Source organism: Acanthaster planci, linkage group LG15, assembly GCF_054643075.1.
Source record: "Acanthaster planci isolate LZ-2023a linkage group LG15, COTS_SCS, whole genome shotgun sequence".
Taxonomy (NCBI): domain Eukaryota; kingdom Metazoa; phylum Echinodermata; class Asteroidea; order Valvatida; family Acanthasteridae; genus Acanthaster; species Acanthaster planci.
This window is the reverse complement of record NC_141791.1, coordinates 5632305-5657343: the sequence shown is the minus strand read 5'-3', so window position 1 is coordinate 5657343 and position 25039 is coordinate 5632305. Positions and strand designations below refer to the sequence as shown.

Sequence of the window (25039 nt, the reverse complement as noted above, 5' to 3'; positions counted from 1 at the left end):
TGGTTTGGTTTAGCTGCTTTGATAGTTGATATACTTAATATCAACATGAATAGCTACTAGTGTGCATCGAGCATGTTGATATCTGGTTTAGTTCCTCATCAGAGGGCACAGTAGGGCCAATAGCACTCAGGGCGTTATGAAACACATAATCGGCTATGAGACCTAACTGCTGAGTGACAGACGAGCAAAATAAGGTTTAATATTTGTTTCGTTTTTGAAAGCTGAAAGTCAGGCTTCGTGGCGTGCATTTTAATATAAAAACCGTAAACGCAGATACCTTTCGCGATAAGCATAAATGTGACAGCTGGTTAAGTCATTTTGACGCACAACTAAAAGTCAATTAAGATCGAAATCTATGGAAATTATAAAAAGGTTTACTTGAGGTGTTCCATTAAAGACATTTATTGTCTGGACTCCTTATCTGGTATTGATTTTGTTTTATCAAGTTTTTAAGGCTTTCTTAGATCGTGGCCGACGTGGCATTGTACCTTACTCCCCTGATGCGGCTTGGGCACACCAACGTGGAGACCTACAAGGCGTGTACTGGTATTTCCGCCAGAGAGACAGGGAACATGTTATTTTCTCCTACTTTCAAGGTGCAACTGTGCCCCTAGACGGTATTCCTGAAGGCATGTACAATGTCACCAGCAACTTCAGTTTGATCATTCAGAACGTCACTGACTCACACGAGGGGACTTATCATTACGTAGTTGAGTCGAAAGTTGGTCAAATAGACAAGGGATCCGTGGAGGTAGTTATTACAGGTTAGTGAAATTGAATTTGCTTCACACAAAAACCAAGAAAAATTGTTATGAATTGCAATTGCAATGCCAATGATTGTTCCTAATCATTTATCGTGCATATGTATATAATATGCGACCACTACATTTAGTTTAACTGTGCATTTTTCCCACTGGCAGTGACTGCACCCCAACCGTTTCCCGTCGTTCCTGGATGTGACCTACGTCCATCAGGACCTGATACTTGCATGTTACAAGTACCGTACGACACAATGACTGTCAACCTTACATGTCAAGTCGACCATGCCAAACCTCCGGTAGACCTCCAGTGGTTCCGTGTGTTTCATAATGGTTACACCGAGCACGTGGAATCTACTACTACTACTACGATGTTAGTTTATCAACCAGGTGAGGTTTTGGTGACTCATATTTCTTCATCTGCGTCTGCCAACTTATATGAGTTCCTACACTGTAAACCGTGTTTGAATATGTGAGGCCATGATCCGTACTAATGGAATTCTTTGAGCCCACCCGTGAAAAGAGCACTGTTCAATTCCCTAATTGAACTTAATCCTTAGCCCAACTGCAATAAAGCAATTCTAGAGCACTATCCGTCCGAGATCTGAAAAGATCTCAAAATGATGGTGCTTTAGTGATACGCATTGAAATATCGATAAAAAATGTTTTTTAAAGGAGCAATTTTAACTTTGTCACGGTGATGCTTTCAGATAGACCAACCTAAATCCAGACTTGCACAAAACAGGGCAAATCCAGGCAATACGTGAATACAGAAGAAAAGAATGCGAACCCTATATAGGCAGGTGTCTGATCCGTGAAGTTTAATTTTTCAGGTTCATCTTTTGACAACACTTACGTGTCATCATCGATGTTCCATCTGTCACCAACAAGTAACGACAGCATGGTGTACAGGTGTGATGCTTATGGCGTAGCTCTAGGGGACAAGAATGGAAGTCACGTTTTAGTCACCGTCAGTAGAGACCAACTATCGATTGATACAGGTGAGACACGAGTCGCTTTCACTTTCACCATGAAAAGGGTTTGTGACATTCGTCACGTTTTAAAACAATTACTCTTTGTAACATAAATCTGGTAATATGAAGTGATATTCTGTCGGTTTTAATCTAGGTCCACGTCGTAACAAAATCACCACGCTGATACAGTGCTCAGTAAGTCACAGCTTCAAAACCCAACTCAGTTGTTTTCTGTGTTGAAGACAATATTTTTTGTGTGAGATTGATAAGAAATGTATGAAGTGGGCTAGTTTAATAATGTGTTAAATTTAAGCGGAATAATAACGATTAATTCACGGGATATAAACCATTAAATTGAAAAAACGAAGCGAAGAGAGCATTATACAGTTTTACTATATTTTTTGTACGAATGGGCAATTTAGTAGCTTAAAGAAACGTCTGTTTTACCCTGTACATCTCATTCAGGTACGACTCAAGAGACGGCGAGCAGCAGTCCTCCAAAAAATGTTCAAACTGCTCTGATTGTCTTGGTGGTGATATTTGGCTTGCTTTCACTTTTCTTTGTTATCATTCTGCTGGTAAGAGGATGATTAGAAAGTCACTCAAACAGTGTGCCGATTGCGTGCACACAGACCATATTATGGTTTGCTCATTTCATAATGTAAACACTCTAAATACGTCGCTATTATGCGCGTGGTTTAGTGCACATAAGGGCATTAGGCCCTATGGTCAAAGAAAATTCTTGTTCAATATCACCAAACGTTGTTGACATTCTAACTGTACCATGGAATTACTTTCTAATGAAAATGCTCTTTCCATCGTCGTGGATTATAGTGTACACAAGCCCATTATTGCCAAAAAACGTCGTTTTCAAGAATAGTTCTATCATGAGATGAAGTACGCATTATGCATGAAAATGAAATGGTGAAAAAAATCCTCGGGAAATGTCTTCATTACCTGCATTTTCTGCAAATCATAGTTGCAATCAAATGTCTGCAAAGATTATATGTACAAACGCTAGACACCGCGAGCTACTTGGTGACTCGCTTACAGTTTGGCGAAAGGATCAAAACACTGGGTAAAAAGGGAGTACAAATAACATTTTCCACAATCTTTCGGTAAAATAAAACAAGTTTGCCCATAAGGAGCATATGACTCGATGAGCACGCCCCACGTCTAGAAATTCATAACGTTTATAACAAAGAAATCAACATTAAAATGTTTTAGATAACATTTTTACAGCCACTGTACTATTAGGCTGCCAATGGACCTGACTGGCCATCAGTACCTCATTTACAATCATGGCTCAGACACAGAGGTGGCAGGAAGTCACATTTTGCAAGTCCAAGTCAAGTCACAAGTTATTTGGTATAAACACAAGTCAAGTCAGAAGTCTCTTTGTCCAAGTAAAAGTCTAGCTTGCACATTATTTTGTCCAGCTGTTATAATAAACAAACAACCAGGCGTCAACTTTCGAAGTTACCAGTTACGAGTTATACAAATGTATAGGGATGGTCAAGTAGCATCTGACTTGAGTTGGTAACAAGTCATTTTTTGCAAGTCCAAGTCAATTCAAAAGCCAAATTTTTGCACGTCCAAGTCAAGTCACAAGTCAAAGCTGGTATTTACAAGTCAAGTCACGAAAATAGCGATTCGAGTCCGACTCGAGTCCAAGTCACATGATTCAAGCCACCAACTCTGCTCAGACAATGAGATTTGTACGAGAGATTCCCAGAATGTCCGACTGATGAGCTTTAAATGTACTGTCCACATTTTGCCGTCATGTGCAAACAGTAACTGACGAAGATAGTTTCAGCCTAAACTCCCTGCTAAATTATTCTCTCTGGCAAGCTGTCACTTTTATGTAAACATCAGAAGAAATTGAAAAAGAAAATAAAAGCCCGTTGTGTTGACACGACACGTTCGCGCGCGGTTACTGATACCGTAATTCGTTATTTCGTCGTTCCAGCATGTGACATCGCGTAGCTGCATTCAACTGAACGTGGAACCTTTGCCGGCGACGGCAAATCATCGTCCATATATTTTGAATTGGCAAGCTCGGTGGTTAAGACGTCTGCACTAGTAAGCAGGAGGTCGTGGGTTCGAGTCCCACCCGAGTAAGCTTGTGAATTTTTCGCAAGCTCTCGGAAAAGCACTGAGCATACAGTGTTTACTGATATATATATGTTGGGTAAGGGCAAAACCCGTTATATTAATTAACATTTCCCCAACGCAAAAATACATTTTGTAAATACATGGATTCTGAACTCACCGCATTTGCGGAGATAGTATTTCCGGCCAATTTCAGAAAAAATTGCGCTATTTAATTTGGCGTAGATTTTTAAAACGACTTAAAACCTGGTTTCATTTTCACAGTAACAAGTATTCAACTTCGTTTTTCATCCTTCAAATATATTAATGTGCGTTGTGTCTCATTCAAGCGGTTACAAATAAGTGATTAGGATTTCGGTTTGACGTATACGTTGCCAGTTATAACAAAAATGTGAATTCTTATTCGCCAAAAATAATTATGTCTTTTACTGTGACTCTTAAGAATTGAGTATTCATGTTCATTTGCTGTCATTCAAATTTGCAAAAAATTGCGTTCAATTCGATTAGAAGATACAAGGTTGCACAAATCATGACACACTTTGAATGGTAACAAAGTTAATGTTACTCATGAAGGATTATGAATTGTACACTCATTATAATCCTTCAAATTTTCAAGAATTTTCTAAGCTTTCTCCTCATTGTAACAAGACGTGTGTGTACTTTAATTAACTTTGCTGTATGACGTGATTGTGGCAAAACCCTAGTACAAGAAGGAAGGTTCCCTTAGCCTTGGTGTTTGAATAGGATTCGTACAATAGTCGGTATGTTTCCAAAGACAACATGAGGGGTTTATTATATTATTGAGTATTCAAACATGAAGCCAATCAACTAAACATTTTTAAGAATATTACTTCTGTCAGCACACAAAAGAATTCCAATTCTTGACCAGGCATACCATAAATAACACTTCGTGCGAAATTGCCCGCACATTTTGCAAAATAGATTGAGTTAGAAAAAAATCAAATATAATGTTCATTCTATTTCGTTCGAAAACAAATGCTGCTATTACTAATTTATTTACACATTTCCCCAAAAAAGATCAGGAATACCTGTAGTTGCAAAACTTGTGGCTCTTGTAAACCCTTAACCGTTTCTGCTTTTGCTTGCCCTTGTAGATACCGAGGATTCGATATCGCCTATTGCCAACAAAGTTGATAAGAGTCAAAGATGCTACTGAGGACATTGAAATGTCTGTTGCTCCTACCAACGTGGAGACTGACAGTGATGAAATCTCACCACTTCTTGCCCAAAACAAGAGTACAGCTGTTAAATATCATTTACTCTAATTATGGTAGCAAAAGCATAATATAATATAAGTAGATAAGCCATATTCGTTGAAAATAAGGCCCCGTATGAGAGATGGGGCTTGTATGGAGCTCTGGAAGTGCCATCCTACTTGTCCAGATCCTGACATAATTTATCTCAGGATGATGACATATTACGGGCAATATGGCGAAACCATGAGATGTTTTATCGCAGGACGAAGACATCCTGTAATGGAAATGACAACATATTTATCATGGAAAGACGACATTGTAAAGTGATATGATGACATTATTTGTCATGGGTGCCTTGACAAACCACCTCGAAAACAGGCGGCCTGAGATGGTAGAGTTTTCAAACCATTGTCCTGTTGCCATAAATGATATTATTTAGATGACGTCTCACTGCCTGTTACAAGTTGTTAAGTATACATCACACTTGGTGATGCAGAGGCTGACATCCTAAGCTAATGATTATCGTCATTATCTGAGGATGTCACCATCCAACTTTTACGGTGTCGTCATTCTATGATAAATTATCTCAGGATGTCGTTATCCAACTTTTCGATGTCGTCATCCCATGATAAATTATCTGAGATTGTCATTGTCCAACTTTTATGATATTGTCATCCTGTGATAAATTATCTCAGGATGTCGACATGTTGCGTTTAATATATCATCGCGAGAAAAACATGTCAGGATCTAAACATGTTGGATGGCACTTCCAGAGCTCCGTAGGCTTGAGATGGACTGAGGGAAGAGGAAGTTGTCAAACTAGATAAGGTAAAACTAGTCGTGTCATGATCCACAATGACCGTATAGAAAAACATCTATTTTTCGTTTCAAACATAGTGTGATATACGCTCCATCGGTGGTCTTTGTTATGACTACGTGAGGCGGCATCAGCAGTAATTGCTGCCACACTAAGCAAGACAAGATCAACAACCGAAATCAAGACAATTGAGGCAGAATTCCGAAATTCACCATAAATTTGACAAACACTGTCTATAAACTTCTACAGAAATTGGGCCCGAGTGACCCTGTGTCACGTTGAGGGATAGACACATGAGGGCCTGAAGTCCAGTCCATAACTATGTACATGAAAGTATTATATGACAAAATACTGAAAAGATTTTACTAACAAAAAGTTTTATGGGACGGCCACGTGTGCCAAGGAATCAACGATGTTCACTGGGCCATAGAATATTTGTTGGAATGGTAATATGCATGCATCGTGCTTGACGTACGACATTACAGAAAAAGTAAAGATGCCACTTCAAGACCGAAGATCCTGTTATTTGTAAGTCAAGGATACGGAACCTAAATGGAACAAAGGGAATCATAGGGACGCGACACACTGAAACCAGCTGGGCCTGTAGTGCAGTGAGGTGGCGCTGGCATGGACGGGAGGGGTCAATTAGGTTGACATGACTTCGGGTCTCTTCGGGCTGACACCTCTAAAATACCAAACTAATCCAGTTTGTTATTGAAACAGGAAAACTTTGCCCACCTTTCAAAAGGCTTTAACTTGTTGAACCATCAAAAAGAGTATTTTTTCAATTATTATGTATTATGTCTTGATGGACAAAAATACATGTACAATAAATGTCTCTGTTAGAACAGTGACTTTAAGGAATATGTAAAGAGCAGGTACGTTCTTGTTGGTCTTTTTCCAACAAATTGCATTTGCGCAAGTATTATTCTTTATGCATGTACACAGTGTGTGTACCCATCGTTTGGAATGCAGCGTCACCGAAGAATGTCGTAAGATGGCAAGGATATATATTTTGATTTCATATTTGGGTCATCCATTCTAGTCTGTCTTTGGTTACAGGTACACAACAGAGATTACACCCTACAATGTAGAAAAGGCGTTAAGCTTTTAAAATTTCTTAACACTTTTTGAACTTCCTGCATATATGTATTTAAATGCTAAGCGAATGCAAAGCTAAACGTATACCACAGAAAAGCATTTAGCCTTTAAATACATTTCTAATCGCACTTTAATAAACATATCGTGGGTTAAACGTGTTAAAAAGTGTTTAAACTTTAATGCCGTCTTTTCAGTGTAGCGCTGATCTTCTATCCCTAAAGCTCGTTTGTCATTTTGTTCATATTAAAGAAAAATTGTATCCCTTTGGTTTGAATTTAGGGGAACTGTCCGCTCCTGATCAACCGCAGTGGAAGAGGCTGGCGGTTGAACTTGGTTTTACCTCAGACCGCATTGCGTATTTTGAGAGTTTTCGTCCTGGTGAACCTGAGGAAAAAATCTTGCTGATGCTGTCTGAGTGGAGAGGACTGGGATCATCCCTGGGGGACCAGACTACAAAACTGTGTGATGCATTAGCAGCCATTGGCAGAAAGGATATCGTTTATGAATTACAAGGTACATGTAGTGTTGTCATAATCAGAATTGTAGCTTCGGAAATACTTATAGATCACTTCACACTATTTACCTTTTACATCATAACTATGCACTATGGAAAAAGAAATACCCAGACACCTCTAGGCTGAGATTCAGTTTTTTTTGTTCGAACTGTTGAGTTAGCAGACAATATCGATTCGATCGTCGGCTTGACAGATTTTGGTTTCTGGACAAATGAAGGAATAAGTTTGCAGAAACGAGTGCTTTTGTTAAAAATGTCCAAAGGTCTTTCGAAATGGAACTGAAACGTTCCCTGGACATACTCTTTCTTGAACAGTGTATAATAAGGATTCTCTTTTGATAAATGCAGGCAGAGTAATGGTTCACGAGACCAATCCTAAAATACACCGTCAGCACACAGTGTCATTCATTAAATCGGCAACAAATCGCTTCAGTCCGAGAATGTTATTGGAAAGTCCATTCAAAGGGAACTTGGGGATAATGTATCTCTAAAACAAAATAGATTTACTGAAAATTAAATAATATATCTTATGCAAAAAGCGATATACATTTCATGATGTAGAAAAATATTTCTTAATGTATATGAAAATCTTGTAAAACGAAACGTGGAAAAATACATCGAATGAAAAAGAACATGGCAAAATAAATCTCAAAAATTAATTTTTTCCGCATAAAAATGTGCTTTATTTTTTGAAAAAGGCACTAGTTGACTTGAATTGTCAGAGGTGATGTCTTTAGCATACATATGAAACTTTCTTATGCCTGGTTACTAAAACAGCTCGGGAATGCAAATATTTTGCTCACACTGTTATAATTATTCCAGAATGAGGATTTTGTGTCTCTCATAGTCATAATATTGCATGCAAAGCTGTCTCCGGGCAGTATGTCCCTTTTCCAAACAACCATCTTTTCCGGTAAATTGTAATGACATGGTTTAAAACAGTTTCCACGGCATAGCAACAATGTTAGGGAGAAGAATTTATTACATTATTGCTTATTGCACTTTTATTGTTATACATGTATCCCCGTGACTCTCGGGAACGCTCTATCGTGGTTCATTTAAATTTACACATATACATAATGTAAACAAATTCTCGGATGCCGATATTTTTTTAGCCCAAGTAACAATTTTACACGAATGTCTGTTAAATTAAGAAAAATCACATAAACTCAGTTTTATAATCATGTCTCAATGTCGAAAGTTTGCTTTGTTCAGTGTTACTACATGCATTAGGCATTAGTGCGTCGTATTGAAGAGCTATATCCTTACAATTTTGTTGCTAGGGTTGACTGATAAAAAATTCCACAAGATTTCCAAGGACCTTTGTGAAGCATGGGAGGACCTGGCGTACGAATTCGGGCTCGTCGAAGAAGAACTCGACGAAATAAAAAACAAAAAATCAGATTCGCAAGATCGCGCTTTTAAAATGCTGACAACATGGAGAGCAATGCAATCGACTAAGGAAGACTGTCACGAAGTGCTGTGTAGAGCGCTTGACAAGATCGACAAAAAGGATTTGGCTAACAGACTGAGGAAAGGTAACTCGTTCATTGATGGCAGAAAGAGGCTACTGAGAGTGGGACACATGCTAACGCTGGAGTCGGATTCAAAGAAGTTGTTCAGTGACGAATTCGAACCGCTATCCGATATGATCATCTACAATCAAGAAGATTTACGGTCACTGAGGGACTATGTAAGAGGAACCGGTGAGTCACGAGATGAACAATTACATGTAGAGACGTCTCGCGTGATATGCAGATCACGGGAAGATGTTGATTTGCTTCGAGAAATTATTCAAAGTACTAACATCGATATCTCGAATTTGCTACACCTTCATTATCTGTTATCTGAAAACTGGAAAGAGGAACTGGAAACCCTCGTGGAAACATTCCAACCCGAGAGAAAATTTCAAACGTTGATTCTAGAATTATACTGGCCTTACAAAGAAGATGCCGAATTTGATATGGGGTTTGTGGGTAAATGCGTATATGAAATAACACGTTACTTTCCTGGAAAAATGGGACTATCACTTGAGAACATGATTCGTTCATGTGGAGATGTCAAGAGTTTGGTGGATACCCTAAAGGGTTGCGAGCTTAGGGTATTTGGGTGTCCTGATGCTTATTTGCATGGTCACGTGGGTCTTCTAGCTCCTCTGATAACATCTTGCCTCGAGGAGTTGAGGCTCTATGGCGGTAACCTCACCGATGATGACGTCACTGACCTGATTGGTATCCTCCCCAAAGCCCACCCGTTGAGGAGGCTGAACATACACGGTAACAAGCTCAGTTTGGATGGGATCAGTGGCATTACAAGCCATCTTACACTTTTCCCTCAGCTCATCCACCTGGATGTTAGTGATATGGGACTTGATGCGGCTCAAGTGAAGGAGGTGGTTAAGAAAAATCTGCCTCGCCTGAAAGAAACTGAAACGGGAAATTTTGAAGCAAAGTAATGGATCTGATATGCCCATCAAAAGAAAGGGGCGATTTTGGGTATTGTGATAAATTGTCCAACTGTAAACATTCATTTATTCCATTTCTTTACCCAGGGTATGCCCAAACAGTTACAAACTGGTTTCCACTACGGCCATGTGATCATTACAAGTTCATAAAATAGTTAAAAACCTTGAAATTTATGCTTCCTAAATTATTGCAGGTCTTTTTGTATTCACATAGGTAATGCATGATTGGAAATTATTTTTCGCAAAATCGATTAAGCATCCCTGCTTACGATTTTTTCTTTTTTATCTTAGCTAGATTGAGGACCAAAATGTTTATCTATTACTCTGTGTATTATACCTACAAAAGAATGCGATGTATAGTAATGTAAGGCATCTGGTATAACAGTTATTAACACGAATTTTTTTATTACAAGGAAGGGGTGGAGGTAAACGTTTAATTTGACTTATTTTTTGTGTCAACGAAATTTACACTCCGTTGTAAAAACATTAGTCCTTTGAAATGATTTTTAACCAGAGTGACAAATAAGGACTGTATAAAAATGCTCATCGGATGTTTGAGGATAAAAAGGTTTGGTTTATTAATGCTCAGGCTTGTTAACGGAATATCTTGTACATTTCTTTGTCGATTTTAAGTAAGACGATAGAAATGACACACATTGAGCTTAACCTCATGTCCCTCGTTGTGATAGATCATGCATGCGTGATCGTTTAATATTAAAAATGCACTTTAAAGACTGTGAAGACCACATCTTCTGAAATGTTCTTTGACTTTTACTGTCCAAATAAGAATTTACAAAGCAAAATGTCGATATAGGCCTACGCAAAAGTATGATTCAAACACATAAAATGGTTTCAGTTGTAAACATGCATTTATAGCATCATACAAATGAAAATGGACTGTTAACTAAATTACGTCCGTAAAGGTCAAGAGTCAGTAGAACACTGGGAAACTGTTGAATTTTAGAGAAAATGGTCTTGTTAATTATTGACAAAGTCTACCAGGTTTCCTAAAAGTAAATCTCCATCCAAGGTGTATCCTTGCTCTTAAATTAGCTTCATATATTGATTGACTATTATGTAACCCACTCTGTGAAATGAGTTGTAAGTCGCCAGAGCCACTCTTGAGTAAAAAGTCCTTTAAAATAATTTTGCAGAGTTTAAATCAGTACAAACCCACAGCATTTTTCACCATGGAGTATCCACTTTCATCGGGTTACCAAACTGAGTGATATATCAAAACAAGAAACTGAATTTGCTCTGTCCAGTAGACTAATCCAATTAGACGCCATAAATGCGGTGGCACTACACTCACATGCACATTCTTCAGCTTGACTCACGCGTCCATTTGGCAAATCCCGACACCCAATTGGTCGGAGAAGCATGTAACGCGCGTACTTCCTGTCCACGAGCGTTGTACCACCACAGTAATGGCTTCTAATTCTGGTGGTCGAATTACGCTAAACAAATTAAAACTCAAAAAGTGGATCTTGTGACTTAATCATTTTTGCAGAGTGGGTCACATATACATGTATATTAATATCAAAATTATTAATATCAAGGTTTGTAGAGTGAATTGGCCCTTTTCCCATGTGATATGACCACATTATCAAAAGTTACATTTTACCCGTTCATTTTATGCACCTACAGGGTGATGTCGAAGCTGTGGACCCCCTCATTGTCTCAAATTCAGTATCAATGTACATGTATATGTGTATTTATTCATCTTGTAATCAGGTACCCCATATGTAAGAATGATTCTGCCTTAGATGCGGCAAGGTTTAAACCGTAAACAATGCATAATTATGTGAATTAAGATATGAATGAGCAATTTTGATAAGGTTCTTGTTCTTGATCCTGGGCAGTATGTGTGGTATGTGTGGGTGTGTGTGTGATTAAGGCGCTATACAGCTAAAAACTCTGAGCCTTGAATTTGTTAAGTCTTACATTTTAAATAACATTGAATGGATTATGATTATACGACAGAGTTGCAAGTAATCTTAAAAATGTTTTGGGAGATGCACGGAGGAAACTTTGTTCTCCAAAGAGTCATCCCGTCACTGAACAGCCCACCTCACCCATTCTGGAGTGCGGTTTGACTGCTCGAAAGCGCGCTGGTGGCTGAGCCTACCTCTAGCTCTGTAAGCTACCATTGGTTTCCAGTGCACCCACAGAAGAAACAATCAAAAGACTTAGGCTGAGTTCCACAATCAACTGCTGGGAGTAGTTTGTTGAATGTACCCTTGGGAATTGTTTTTAAATACCTCGGCGACAGAAGGTTGAGCTCAACATCTACTGTAAAAACGTTTGAATTTTTAATTTGTGCATATTTTTTAAAACTAAATACATGTAGCACTTAATTGCTCACTTCGTTTGATACATATACAATCCGGCCGTCCTGCATTATCTGTTAGTCTCTTAATTGCATCTGTCTTCACTCTTCACTGCTGCCCCCTTGCAGAACAGACCTGTGTTGGACAATCAGTATAAAAGTCAACTGACCTCAGAAAACAACACGTTCAGTAGAGCGAAGTATTTAGGACATTAAGACCACTACTTGACTGTGGATCTAGCTTTCAAATTGAGCGGTTAATTGAATGCTGGTCAACTCGTACGCCGACCAATTCGTACACCGCCCAACTCGTACGCCGCCCAACTTGGGCGGTTCACACGTGCGTCGGAGCATTAACCTCGTACAAGCTTTTGCTACCGTGTTTTCACCAAATTTACCTTTAGATGTAAATCAATTAAATGTAAATAAAATGTAAATTACCAGATAAGCTGATTGTTAATAACTTTTTTCTTTTTTAGGTCGAGACTGGTATTTTTTAGATTTTGCTTAGATGCATGTATCCTTAAACATTGGTATTAAGTCTCTGTAAACAATGTCCGTAAATTTACAGTGTCCGTATTGGACATTTTTACGGAAAATTTCCATTTAGGGAGACCATAAATTTCATTTTTTACGGTGTTTAAAAGAAGTGTTGCCAGCGAGGGCAAAATTTAAAAAAAAATTGCCTTATATAATCTCTTTTTTGAAAATGTGTGGCCCATGGGGCCGTTGGCTCTGAAAAGAGCCGTTTGTTTAGGTGGCTCTGAAAAGAGCCGTTTGGTTTAGACAAAAATTATTAGCATAACAAGGAAAGTGTTCTAACAGCTTACAACCTAGTTGTCGGCCCGCGCTACAAAGCTGAAGCTGCCGACGCGCGAAACACTGCTTTAGAAATAGGTGATGCGTCAAAAGGTTGCCTGTGCTCATTGATCAGTAACAATTTATTCTCTAATTATTCTATCCATATTAAAGTCAAAAATAACTTTTGGTCACAAAAACGTCATTTTTGGTAGCTCCCATATCCTGGGAGCTTGCCCTTTATTACTAACTGCAACACAACACAACCGTCAACATTACCCAGCCAATTTTACAATTGAATCGGAACTTCTCTAGAGCTTTGCCGTCCGTACTTAAATTACTCAAATCTTCATTCACACGATTTGGGGGTGTGGGATCCCTGTTATCAGTCAAGGTAATGTTGGGAATTATTAAGGATGTTTCTAATAACATTACTAGGCGTACGAGTTGGTAGGCGTACGAGTTGGCTCGCGTAGGGTTTGACCAAACTGCACACGAGTTGATCGGTGTACGAGTTGTGGCGTACGAGTTGACCTGCTTCGGGTTATTTGAAGGCGTGGTCTCTCCTCGATCTCCACATATCCCGGCCGGGGGACTCATCCAGTTTGCAACCTACACACCCTCTCCTAGCTGCAATCTGAGATAGTGTGAAAATAATTCGTGACATTGAGTTGCTTTTAGCCTCAGTCGACATGTATCATAAAAATTAGCTGCAGTAGACAGGGGGACATTCAACAATGTTCAAACCAACTCTTCCCGATACTTGTTACCAACAGTCACATCTCAACCAAATGAATGTGAGATTGGAAACAAAATATTTGTCATGTGTGGTCTTAATTAGCTTGAGGGGGTTGTAGTAAAAAATGGAACAAACATTTGAAGAGATGCGATTATTATTTTTTCAGAAACAATCGTTTGCCTCAACTGCGCATGAACCGAACCGAAAATAATATGACGCATTAAATTTTACCACCCACTTTGTTTGAGGGCGCCCTCTTTTGAGTGCCATTAAGTATGACATGGCGGACGATTTGAAGCTGTGATTGTGAACAGCTTTGAGGTACATGTAGTACATCTTTTCGTACCTCCATGGTATTCGTAAGACTGGAGTAAGACTAGGACATTAATCTAATTAAAGCCTACCTCTGAATATTGTACTTGTAACGGGTATGGGGGGAAGAATTCCATATACGAAGTTCACTGTAATATCGCGTAATTACTACAAAAGTATCCTTACTTTGATCGCTGAATGAAGACGGTTCCAATAGGCATTGAAGAGCTGAACATCATAGGACAGAAATGTGGAGTTTTGGGCACACCTTTGGAGCTACACATGGACCAGGTTTACATCGACAGGCGGCCATCTTTGCTTCTGAAGAACATGGCGAATGCGCACGACGTGTGCGCATGAACCGAATCATATCCGGAAAGAACCCTTATGTAACAGGGATTGGCCTGCCACAAGCATTGAGGTAATTTCATGCATGAATCCGCAACAAGAGGAGTGCAGAGGGCCGTCATCTGTCTGGATGGATCTACACAGTTCACGAAATGCCGCGCAATGTGCCCTACTGTACATGTACAATTTTTACTTGGGGGAAAATAGTGCGTGTTTTGCGACAATTTTTAAGTTGGACAATTTGTTTAGAAGGAAAAAAGGGGCAAATTTCTTTTACAGACAGTTTGTAAGTTGGACAATTTGTTTAGAAGGAAAAAAAGGGCCCAATTTCTTTTAGAGAGTGCTTGTCAGTTGGAGGAGTTTTTTTTATATATTTATACAGAGGGAAGGGGAAAAGGGAGCTGAAACCGGTCTTTAGTTTATTGTGTTGCTATCTGCGCTCTAAAATGTGAGGGGAGGCTTGTACAGGAGAAGAACATCCTTAAGGATTTGATTGAAGTGGTCTACTCCTACATGTCGGCAGCGCCACATGTATTCGGCCAGGTAACCCAAACTGGTCGCTTCCACTGGTGTGGATAGTCACCTCTCTCACCAATTGCGCGTAAGACTTCAATTCTCGCTCATAGTGCATGTGTTGCTAATGGAGGAAGCAAGACTCCACCTAGCCTGAGTTCTCTTATACAACATTGGACTGAAATTCCTTCTTTTGTACGGCCGACTGCATTTCTACTTGTTCTTTCTCTCTTGGTTTACATAATACGACGGAGATAACTCACGTCATACAGTCAATTGTGCTCAGACATGTACCTTACCTAGTTAATTTCCTTTGGCACAACCTACTTATATTAACAACGGATAGCCACATTTATTTATATTTAAATATTCTAATTTATACAAATATTCGTGAATAATTACATATTCAGTTTCATAAATATTTAAATCTTTAAGTATTCATCTTGACCTCATCGTGACCTCTCCTTAATCCAACCGTAACTTTATATGGAACATATCGACTTCGGCCGGCAACAAGCACTCGTGTGGCGTGGTCAGACTGCTGTATTTCTATACCAAGCAGTTCTCTTCATTGCAGGTTCGATTCCCCTTTACGACACAATTTGGATTAAATGTATTAAATGTGTATACTAACTGTAATAATCCTTGTACTAATGACAGGAAAACTGTGGAGATATAAAAGGACGGGATAGTGAAGGAAAAAGGAAACGGTAGAGGGTATAGTAGGGGGAAAAAAGAACGGCAAAAGGACTCACTTTTTTGCCGTTTTATTGCGTGGGGCCCCTTCTTTTTAAACCTGTCCCCCTAAGTTACTGAACCCCCTTTCACATCTCTATCCCCCCAAAATAAATGTCGCCCCTCTTTAAATCTGTCCTGGAGCAAAAATTTCTCCTAAAAAGTGAACTTCGTATATGGAATTCTTTCCGTCATTGAAAACCTAGGCTTAAGAAACACAATAAACATGACAAATGAAATGTCTACTATAGTATAGGCCTACATAAAGTTCCGGTGATGAATCCATTCCTTTGATATGAGTGAGCAGTAAAATGTTTCAAAAATCAGATTACATGTATTACATCGTTTACAATAAAAATGAAAGCCAACATTAAACCTCTAGTAAAAGGGGTGGTTCCGTTTTAATATTTGGGAAAATCTGTAAACTGATTTGGAACTTCTTTCGTTAAATGTTCAAACATGTAGTGTGTAAACGCCTAACCCTAACTCACCACCTTGTCATTCTCCTGACTGCAATAATGACCCAAACACATCACCCACTATGTACTTGTATGCATTACACGCTTCACGTGAGTCAGCTTGATCCCTTGTACTGTACATCAGCTTAACCATTGCATTTTTTGCAATCTTGATTTTGGTAAAGCAGTTTGAATCATGTACTGGTGAAAATTATTTGAGACCTTATGAAAAACTGGTCTTTTTTCAGCATACAGCATATGCAGTGTGTATGTGTAAACTCCTTGTAAAATATAAGATGCCAGCTTACACACCGTATCTCCACGCATCAGAATGTGTCCCACAAACAATGCCTCACATCATTCACCAAGATGCTAACGAGACGCACCATTTGTTCCCTGAGATTCATCTCGGCGTGCATCATCATCGCCTTCATCATCGGGTGCTACTTTGCACTCCGGAGTATCACCAAAGAAGAATCCAGCAAAGATGACGACTTCAAGCGACAGCAGGCTCTCCACAGGGAAAGCATCCAGAAATTGTTGAAATTGAAAGCAGCTGAGAACAGACACAACCAAAGTTTGAAGAGAGTTCCTACCAATCCACCAATCCCAAATCCAAAGAATCTGATTGTAAACAACGCTGGCAATAGACCACTGAGATCTCGGTACAATGTTAGCACTTTTCCCCAACCAAACTATAATGTTCATGCCTTTTACTACCCATGGTACGGTAACCCACAATTTGATGGGAAGTACCACCACTGGAATCATCCCAGGCTCCCTCACTGGGACAAGAAGATTGCCAAGAAGTTCTCCACTGAAGAGCACGTACCTCTGGACGACATAGGAGCCAGCTTTTATCCAGAGCTTGGGTGCTACAGTTCCAGAGACCCAAGTGTGATTGAAATTCACATGCAACAGTTGCGGACAGCTGGTATTTGTGAGCATATTCAGTTCAATTTGTGATGACAGGTTTGCACATACAATTGTGAAATGTTTTGATGAAAACAAAGTTGCAGTAAATGAGGTTTACTCTGAAAGGTACGGTCCATCATTCGCAGATACCCAAAAGGCAACTGATGAAATTATTGTTGAAAGGCATACTGAGATAAAAGATGGTTATGGGACTAAACTTCCTGTGATGTTCTTTCTGGCAAGCTGTCATTTTGAAGAAAACAATAAAAGAAAGCCAGTTCCAGTGATGCATGTAAAGATGCATAGTTGAAAATTGCCGTTAGAAATTCGTGTAAGCATTCACGTGACCCACCCTTTGTACGGTTTCTATAATTCGTCTGTTCAGCGTGTGAAATAATGTAACTGCATTTGACTGAAGCTGAAAACATGTCTCAGGTACTGAATTCAGATACACTTCAAAGCTTGGCAACTTTTGATCTGAATTTGAAATCTGAGAATATCGTTTTGCTTGGAATGTACACTTGTTGAGCTGAAACTTCATCATTTTAAGGCATCCTTCAGATTTTCATAATTTTGTTCTCTCAAAGGAACGTAATGCACAAATGACAATTGATTGATTGCGTCTTAAACGTACACGTTCATATCCCTAATGAGTATGTCGTAAGGTTTCCACAAAATACCATTTCCCAATTAACTCCGTTATTGTTTCTCTGTTGACAGGTGTTTTGGTGTTATCATGGTATCCGCCAAGCAAGTCTGATAATAATGGTATCCCAAGTGATGACCTAGTCCCAATCCTTCTGGATGCCTGCCACAAGTATGATATTAAGGTCAGTGATCGATGATCAAACAATCTGTCTACCACTACATAGTTTCTTAATAGACACATTTCTCACCAAATTCAATTTCAAATTCACAGTTTGTTCAAAGCAGGGTTGTACATAGTCTAGTCTCTTCAAATCTGGGTACGTTCATTTCAAAGTCATCCAGTCTCAAGCCAAATCACAAGCCTTCAAATGAATTGTGACAGAAGTGCTGTCCATCCTGCTTCATGTGTCTGAGCTGAATACTTGGGAAAGGACTTGTAAAAGAACTTGTGACAAGATTTGTTGACTCAAGCAGTTATAGGGCTGGTTTCAAGACCTGACAGTTAAAATATTCTATGAATCAAGAGCTGAACATACAGTACATGCACAAGGCACACTTATAGCTTACAGATGTGTACTTGTGTAGCACTGCTCACGCATGAACAATGAGCTTGAAGAGCAGGAAATCTGTCCATAGTCATCTGTGTTTTCTGATCTACACTACTGCCCTTGTGTCTTCATTGTATCTACATGCTCAAGTACACGTAGGTCTGTTGCATTTGCTTTTGCTTAACACAACTCTCTGTGGGTAAAGGAAGGGAACAATGCTTTAAGACTCAAATTGAGAATGGGAGACATACAATAGATGTATGAAGAGTGTGTGATGATAGTTGTCAAGTTTTATTCTCCATTTTGTGTGGTTGTGAATAGTAGGGCCTTATTTTCATCTTCTACATGTACATGTAAAAAAAATACCTGTTCAAGTTCTATGTGTCTTTGATGAACCCTAAGCCTCTCTAGGTACCCTGCTTTAACAAAATCTAGCAGCTACTACAAAACACCTACTGTTCACTGCTTACATCAATATCTCACATAAAGTGACCACTGTTGGATACCAGTGGATTTAGCTACAGTTAGGATTTGTAACTTTAACAACTGAACCTTAATGTGTTGTATTCATTCACTGCAGCTGGCTTTCCATAGTGAGCCCTACAAAAACCGATCTGAGCTCACCTTTGTAGAGGATCCCAAGTATATCATTGATACCTATGGTAACCATCCAGCCTTCTACAGGTACAAACACAAAGGCAAAGATCTGCATCTCGTCTACCTGTACGACTCCTACTTGACATCCTCAAGGGCCTGGGGGCGGGTCTTCAAGAAGAACAGCCCGCTGAGCATCAGGGAAACCAAGTATGACGCCGTCATCATTGGCCTTTACGTTGAGCAGAAGCACAGCAACGACTTGCTCGTGGGTGGTTTCAACGGCTTTTACACCTACTTTGCAGCAAAGAAGTTTACCTTTGGATCCCGCTGGACGAACTGGAAGTTCCTTGCGTAGTTTGCCAGGCGAAAGGCCATGTTTTTCATTCCTAGCGTTGGACCGGGGTATGACGATGTCAAAGTGAGGCCCTGGAATGGGGTCAACAACCACCTGCGCCAAAACGGCGAATACTACAAAGAATCCTTTACAGCAGCCATGAACCAAACCCCGCCTGTAATATCCATAACGTCTTTCAACGAGTGGCATGAAGGCACACAGATTGAAAGTGCAGTTCCCAAACCTAGCAGGAACCTGAGATATTTTGATTATCTGCCGAATGACCCGGACTACTACTTAACCCTCACCAGACAAATGGTCAAGAAGTTTACATCCCGACAAAGAAAATCAGAGCATGATTAGAAGAGAAGGTTAACCATTGCAACCTTGACCATTCCCAGATCCATCTCAGTCCAGCAGGAGGTTTGGTGGATTTCAGAGCCTATTCTCTCTTACACTGTACTTTGGGGCCCTATGTCCCTTTAACATGTTTAAATTAGTACCAGTGAAGGATAATGAAAGTTTTTTTACATCCATTTAAGAAAATAAAAGGACATCAACAGCATGTTTAATACAATCACTGTACTGCAAAGTGTCAGCCAAATGTGTAACATCATTGAAAAGTAACAAAGTAACATATTCATTTTTTTAAAAATAGCTTAAATACATTCCAGATTTTATGCATCACCGAGCTTCAGTGTTTTGCAAAACACTCTCTTTGCATTTGCTAAGACCAACAAACCCCCACCTGAGCACTCCATTCCTTGGGACTAGCAGGTGTGACATCGTCAGTGGCACACGCGATCCATTTTTTTCTCAGCCAATTTGGATGTGAATCCTTTTACTCAAGTGCTCGATGCTACAGATGGAGTGCTTCATGGACCAGTTTATTTTTTTTCTTTCCAAATAACCCTATGAAAAGTACCGTCAGATGAGCCACGGACAGTATGGCAGCTTTGTCGGTGGTGATTGGACAGGTGTTAATTGGTCTTGGAAAATGAAAGAGAAGCAGACGTTTAATTTGAAAAATTGTTTTGTGGTTGAATACAAGTCAATGATTTGCTGAAGCATCTACAATGTCCCAAGGCAGAGTGTGCCAGTAGATACCGTGCTTTGTGCTAGCAAATGAACATGTGTAGTTTGGTCATAATAATCATTCCAATTAGGATTATTTTGCACGGAAGCACTCTGTGTAGAGGATTTGCATTGTTGGTGTCTTGCAGACCAGTGCTTTTGTTCCACATGGTATGCACAAAGGCAATTTCCTTATGGAACAAAAGAACAGCCCTGCATGATGGCTTCCACACAGTGCCTCTATAGCAGTGATGTCTAGGGAGTAATCACAGCTGTAACAGAATCTGGCAAATGAACACATTTTCAAGGTTCTTTGATTTCTTGAGGCGTTCATATTCCCACATTCAATGAGAAACTTTGTTCTGCACTATAACTCAATGTATCTTGTAAATATGTTCCATAGAAATTTCCAATCTCTTTGAAAGTCTTCCTCTAAATTGAAGAGAACATGTGAGAATTTCCTCAACTGATATAAATTGTCACGAAGGGACAAAGGCTAGTAAAAGAATGATTTGTTGTGTACCTTCCATTGCCCAACTAGAAAAATGGGTGATGAAATCATTGATCCGCTGTAAGATCAGCCATAGTACACAAATATTTCAAGGATTACTATGTTCCTAAGTAACAGTTAATCTACACTATGTGTTATCATGTTTGTGACAAGCAAGCACTGAAGCAAGATGATTGTAGATTCAAGGTTCAAATGGTAAACCTACATATGTGATTGGCAAATGCCTACAATTCGCTGCACCTTTTAATATGTGTATTTTGGCTGGACTGCCACAGTTTTACTCTGTCACTTGGATGTCGCCCTTTTTGCACCAATGGAGGCAAAGCATATGTGCATGCAGGGATACCCAATCATTTTTGACGATACTACTACAGAAACACAACATTCAAAGTTTGGCGCAGAGCATAAAGAAATGCCATTCTTTTTTTTTCTTTTGCGGGGGGGGCCGGAGGGACTGAATAATGTTTACTTATTCAAGCTTATCTTGAAGACATCACACATACGTTTTCTAAGCTCTGAGGGCTTATAGTCTGAATTAGTTGTGGTCTATCCAGCAAGTGCAGGTGTAATACTGCGACTGTTCTCTCATGAATGCAATGCGCAGTTAGCACATACTCATTTATAAAGCATATACCGTACATTTATGTACATGTAGGCAGGTCACCACCTATGTGTACATTTTGAGCAATTGTTTTAATTTTGAAATATCAGAAAGACTGTATATATTCTGACTCTGTGTATACAAATGTATTTTGAAATATGATTGTGTTGTACAAGACGTGGATGTTGTATTGCTGGTTTTGACAGATATACGAAATTTTTGTAATTCTGTTTTAAGGATGGGACAATGCGAAGAACGTAAAAAATGAAAAATGTTAAGAACAGTAAAAGCCACATCGCTTTTGGTATTCCCATTGTATTAATTGCAATGTTTGAATGACATTGAAGTGGCAATAGATGAAACTGCATCCCCGGAATTGACTTGTATTCTGGTGAACTATGGCAGGCATTAGTAAGCAGGAGGTCACGGGTTCGATTCCCACCCGAGTAAAGTTGTGAATTTTTTTGTAAGTTCTCTGACAAGCACGGAGCATACAGTGTTTATCAATTTATTCGTTGGGTAAGGGCAAAACCCGTTATGTAAAATAAACTTACAGTCTTCTTCAGTCACATTTTCTTTAACCTTATTACGAGCAGCATGAATCAGCGAACTCGTCGTCGCTACTTGGGCGCAGGGACCACTTCAATTGCAAACTTGAACTCGATAACCCTGGTTATGGTGAAGATCTTGTTTACGTCTAGGTTTGTTTGCATTTCAGTGGGCTGATGCTGCGTTTTCTGATCTTTTAAGTGTGATGTGTTTGCTGTCTCAAGTCCAAATTTATTCATGCAGATGTAGAGCTTAGTTCAACTTGGACGTGCATATTATACATGCGCTGTGTAAAAAAAGGAGGCGGCTTTTATGGTCGCATATGTGGAAGACGTCATGATACATTTAATGGAAATCCCCAAATTACTTTTTATGGAAACCACTCCCTCTAGGAATGAGTTTATTCGGCTGGCAAATCTCACATGGTGGGATCATCGGTACTGGGTTTCCGAAAATTCCCCAGATGTCATTTTTGCAGAGCAATCCCTCTTTTACAGTGATCATTTTGGTCTTTATTTCCACACGATTTGATCCATGTCATTAGAAACAGCTGGGCGAAGCTTCCCTAAATAACTTCACTGTGTGTTCCTTGTTTTTGATAACCACGAACAGTCATGCCGCAACTTGTGTCACATGACTTGTAATGATTTTTCACATTGAACCGATTGGATTACCACAACATTAAACAATTCAGACGTTGGCATGTAAAAGCATGTATTTTTTTCTAAATATGGACTATTAAAAGTGTGAAAATACGATGCTTTTATTTCCTCAAACCCGAAAAAGTTGGAGGGGTGATTTTACAGTATTTGGATATATTTTCTTTAGATTTATGCCCATGAGTATGAACTACTATTACCCGCGTGTATGCAGTCCCGCACATAATGTTAACAAGACAAATTAAACAGAACAAAGAAAACAACGGTCCCCACACAGGTGATCAAAATGACAGCCAGAAAGAAAAAAAATATGTTGAATGACTTGTTCGAAAAGAAAGCCTGCTTGACAGCCTTAAGGAATCGAGGGAGTCGGAAACAGCTGAGTCTTTGATGAGTGGCAGTAAGGAATTCCATCTAGGGAAACTGCGGGTGCGGGAATGAAACAAAGTTTGTGTGCGGGAAGGAAGATGGCAGAATGTGAGCAAATCTGGGTGGCGTGAATCGACAAGGACATCGCTGAAGGTCTCTCACTGGCATAAACCGTGTAAACATTTAAACACAAACGAGCATAGCAAGTATTGTCTTCTGGATGACAAGGAGAACCAGTTAAGCCGGTCAAGCCTGTTCTCATGTCATCTGACCACGCCGTTGTTTAAAGGCAATTTGGGTTGCTGAACGTTGCATGCGCTCGATCTACTGTTCTTAGGATAGTGTGTGCGGGCCTCAGCAAGGGATGCCATATTCGAGGAAAGGTAGGACAAGCGATTTGTACAGTGAGAAAAATGGCTTGGGTTGATGAACCTCCAGCAACTAATCGAAAGAAACCTAATCGAAACTAATCGAAAGAGGCGATTGGTACGAGAAACAGTGATATTAGGCCTAACGTGGGAGTTCCAGCTAAGGTCGGAGCTAATGGTGATACCTTGGTACTGGAAGGATAAGGAAGCAGTTAAAGGGGAATTGCCAAGATTGTAAGTAGAAGGATGAATATTTCTGCTTCGATTAATGTGCATACCCCTTGTTTTGGAAGGATTAAAAACCATACGATTACACAATGACCAATGGAGAAGGTTACTGAGATTAGTCTGGAGATGACGCTTGTGACTGGATAACACAAAAAAGCAAGGCATCGTCAGCATACATAACACATTTAGAAGAAATACCGTCGGAAATGTCATTAACAAATAGACTGAACAAAGTAGGACCTAAAACACTCCCTTGTGGGACACCAGAAAGAACATCTCCCCAAAACGACGCACTACCGTGGAATATCACTCGCTGTCTGCGGTTCGTTTGAGAAGACTCTGACCCAATGCCACACGGTACCGCGGATGTTTAGTAAGAAATTATTCTTCCAAAAGCCATAGAGCTTGATGGGATAGCCTCATGTAAAATTCCCATAAGCAGACTGAGCGATGGTTTTGGAAGCTTACAGCGATGACTTTCTATTCTTTATTATGGATTTGTCCGGTAGGAGAGATATGTTTTGGATGGATGAGGTTTGTTGGCGATACTTGTTGCCGAGGATTGTGCGTTTTATAATGTGTTTGTATCTTGATGCTGTTCATTACATGTACCTTGAATTTGATCAAGTGTTTGATAAACTGGATAAATTTCACACAGCTTAATATTTTGGACAGATCACAAGCTGATCACATTGAAAATATGTCAATATTTGTGTCACAAAAGACGGGTAAAATAAAAAAGTTCACGTGTTTCTCAAAATGGACTGAGTTGCACATACAGATCAGCGAGCCAGGAGAGCACTGTTGCTTCAGTTCATTGATTGACCCGTTGCTTCTCATCTTTAATTTTGATATTTTACTCTATTTTTTTAGTGTTCTTCATAGCCGCAACAGCAAACAGTGAAGAGCAGACCTTGTTCTTAGAGCGAGGTTACCAAGGCATTGTAGCTTGCAACCCTGATGCCGCCCGTGAATACACGTTTGATGACCTAGAAGGCGTTTACTGGTACTTTGGTCAGTATGACCGAGACCATTTCATATTCTCCTACTTCCAAGGAGACCTCTATGAAGGAGAAGGTATCCCTAAAGGCATGTACGGTGTCAGTAACGACTTCAGTTTAATCATTCAGAACGTCACCGACTCAGACGAAGGAACGTATTTTTACAAGGTTGAACCACTATTGGGGAGAATATACACAGGATCCGTGGAGGTAGCCGTTAAAGGTTAGTGAAAACATCCAAGCTTGAACTATGTAAGACAAGTGAGACGCGAATTACAGATGATGCACGTGAAAGATTTTGGTCTTGAAACTTTTTTTCTTTGGCAATGAAAAGTTTGTCGTAGATTTTCAGGGCTACTAAACCTTTCCTTCAACATGCATCTTCCTAATTGACATGGGTAAAATGCATGGGTATAACATACCGCTGCATTTTTTCAGCATGCTATTC

The 25039-nt window shown here is 39.5% G+C and overlaps 1 protein-coding gene and 1 pseudogene across 14 annotated transcripts in view; both read left to right on the top strand.

Moving 5' to 3' along the window:
• The window catches only part of LOC110990509 (uncharacterized), a 63378-nt gene extending 50644 nt beyond the window's left edge, over positions 1-12734 (top strand). For 10 of the 13 annotated variants that reach the window (XM_087146529.1, XM_087146533.1, XM_087146531.1 and 7 more), the window contains 3 exons: positions 4960-5101; positions 7259-7492; positions 8777-12734. In XM_087146529.1, the coding sequence (XP_087002655.1) occupies positions 4960-5101; positions 7259-7492; positions 8777-9948 (1548 nt within the window). In that variant the 3' untranslated portion in view covers positions 9949-12734. Of the gene's footprint in view, positions 1-446; positions 765-920; positions 1149-1591; positions 1760-2197; positions 2311-4959; positions 5102-7258; positions 7493-8776 lie in introns of all 13 variants that reach the window. The other 3 variants (XM_087146535.1, XM_087146528.1, XM_087146534.1) reach the window with 3 other exon arrangements.
• A 3664-nt stretch (positions 12735-16398) lies between these two features.
• Positions 16399-21982, top strand: LOC147796612 (glycoprotein endo-alpha-1,2-mannosidase-like; annotated as a pseudogene). Its single transcript, XR_015427894.1, has 3 exons — positions 16399-17129; positions 17825-17934; positions 18881-21982. The product of XR_015427894.1 is annotated as a glycoprotein endo-alpha-1,2-mannosidase-like (transcript).
• Positions 21983-25039: the final 3057 nt, after the last annotated feature.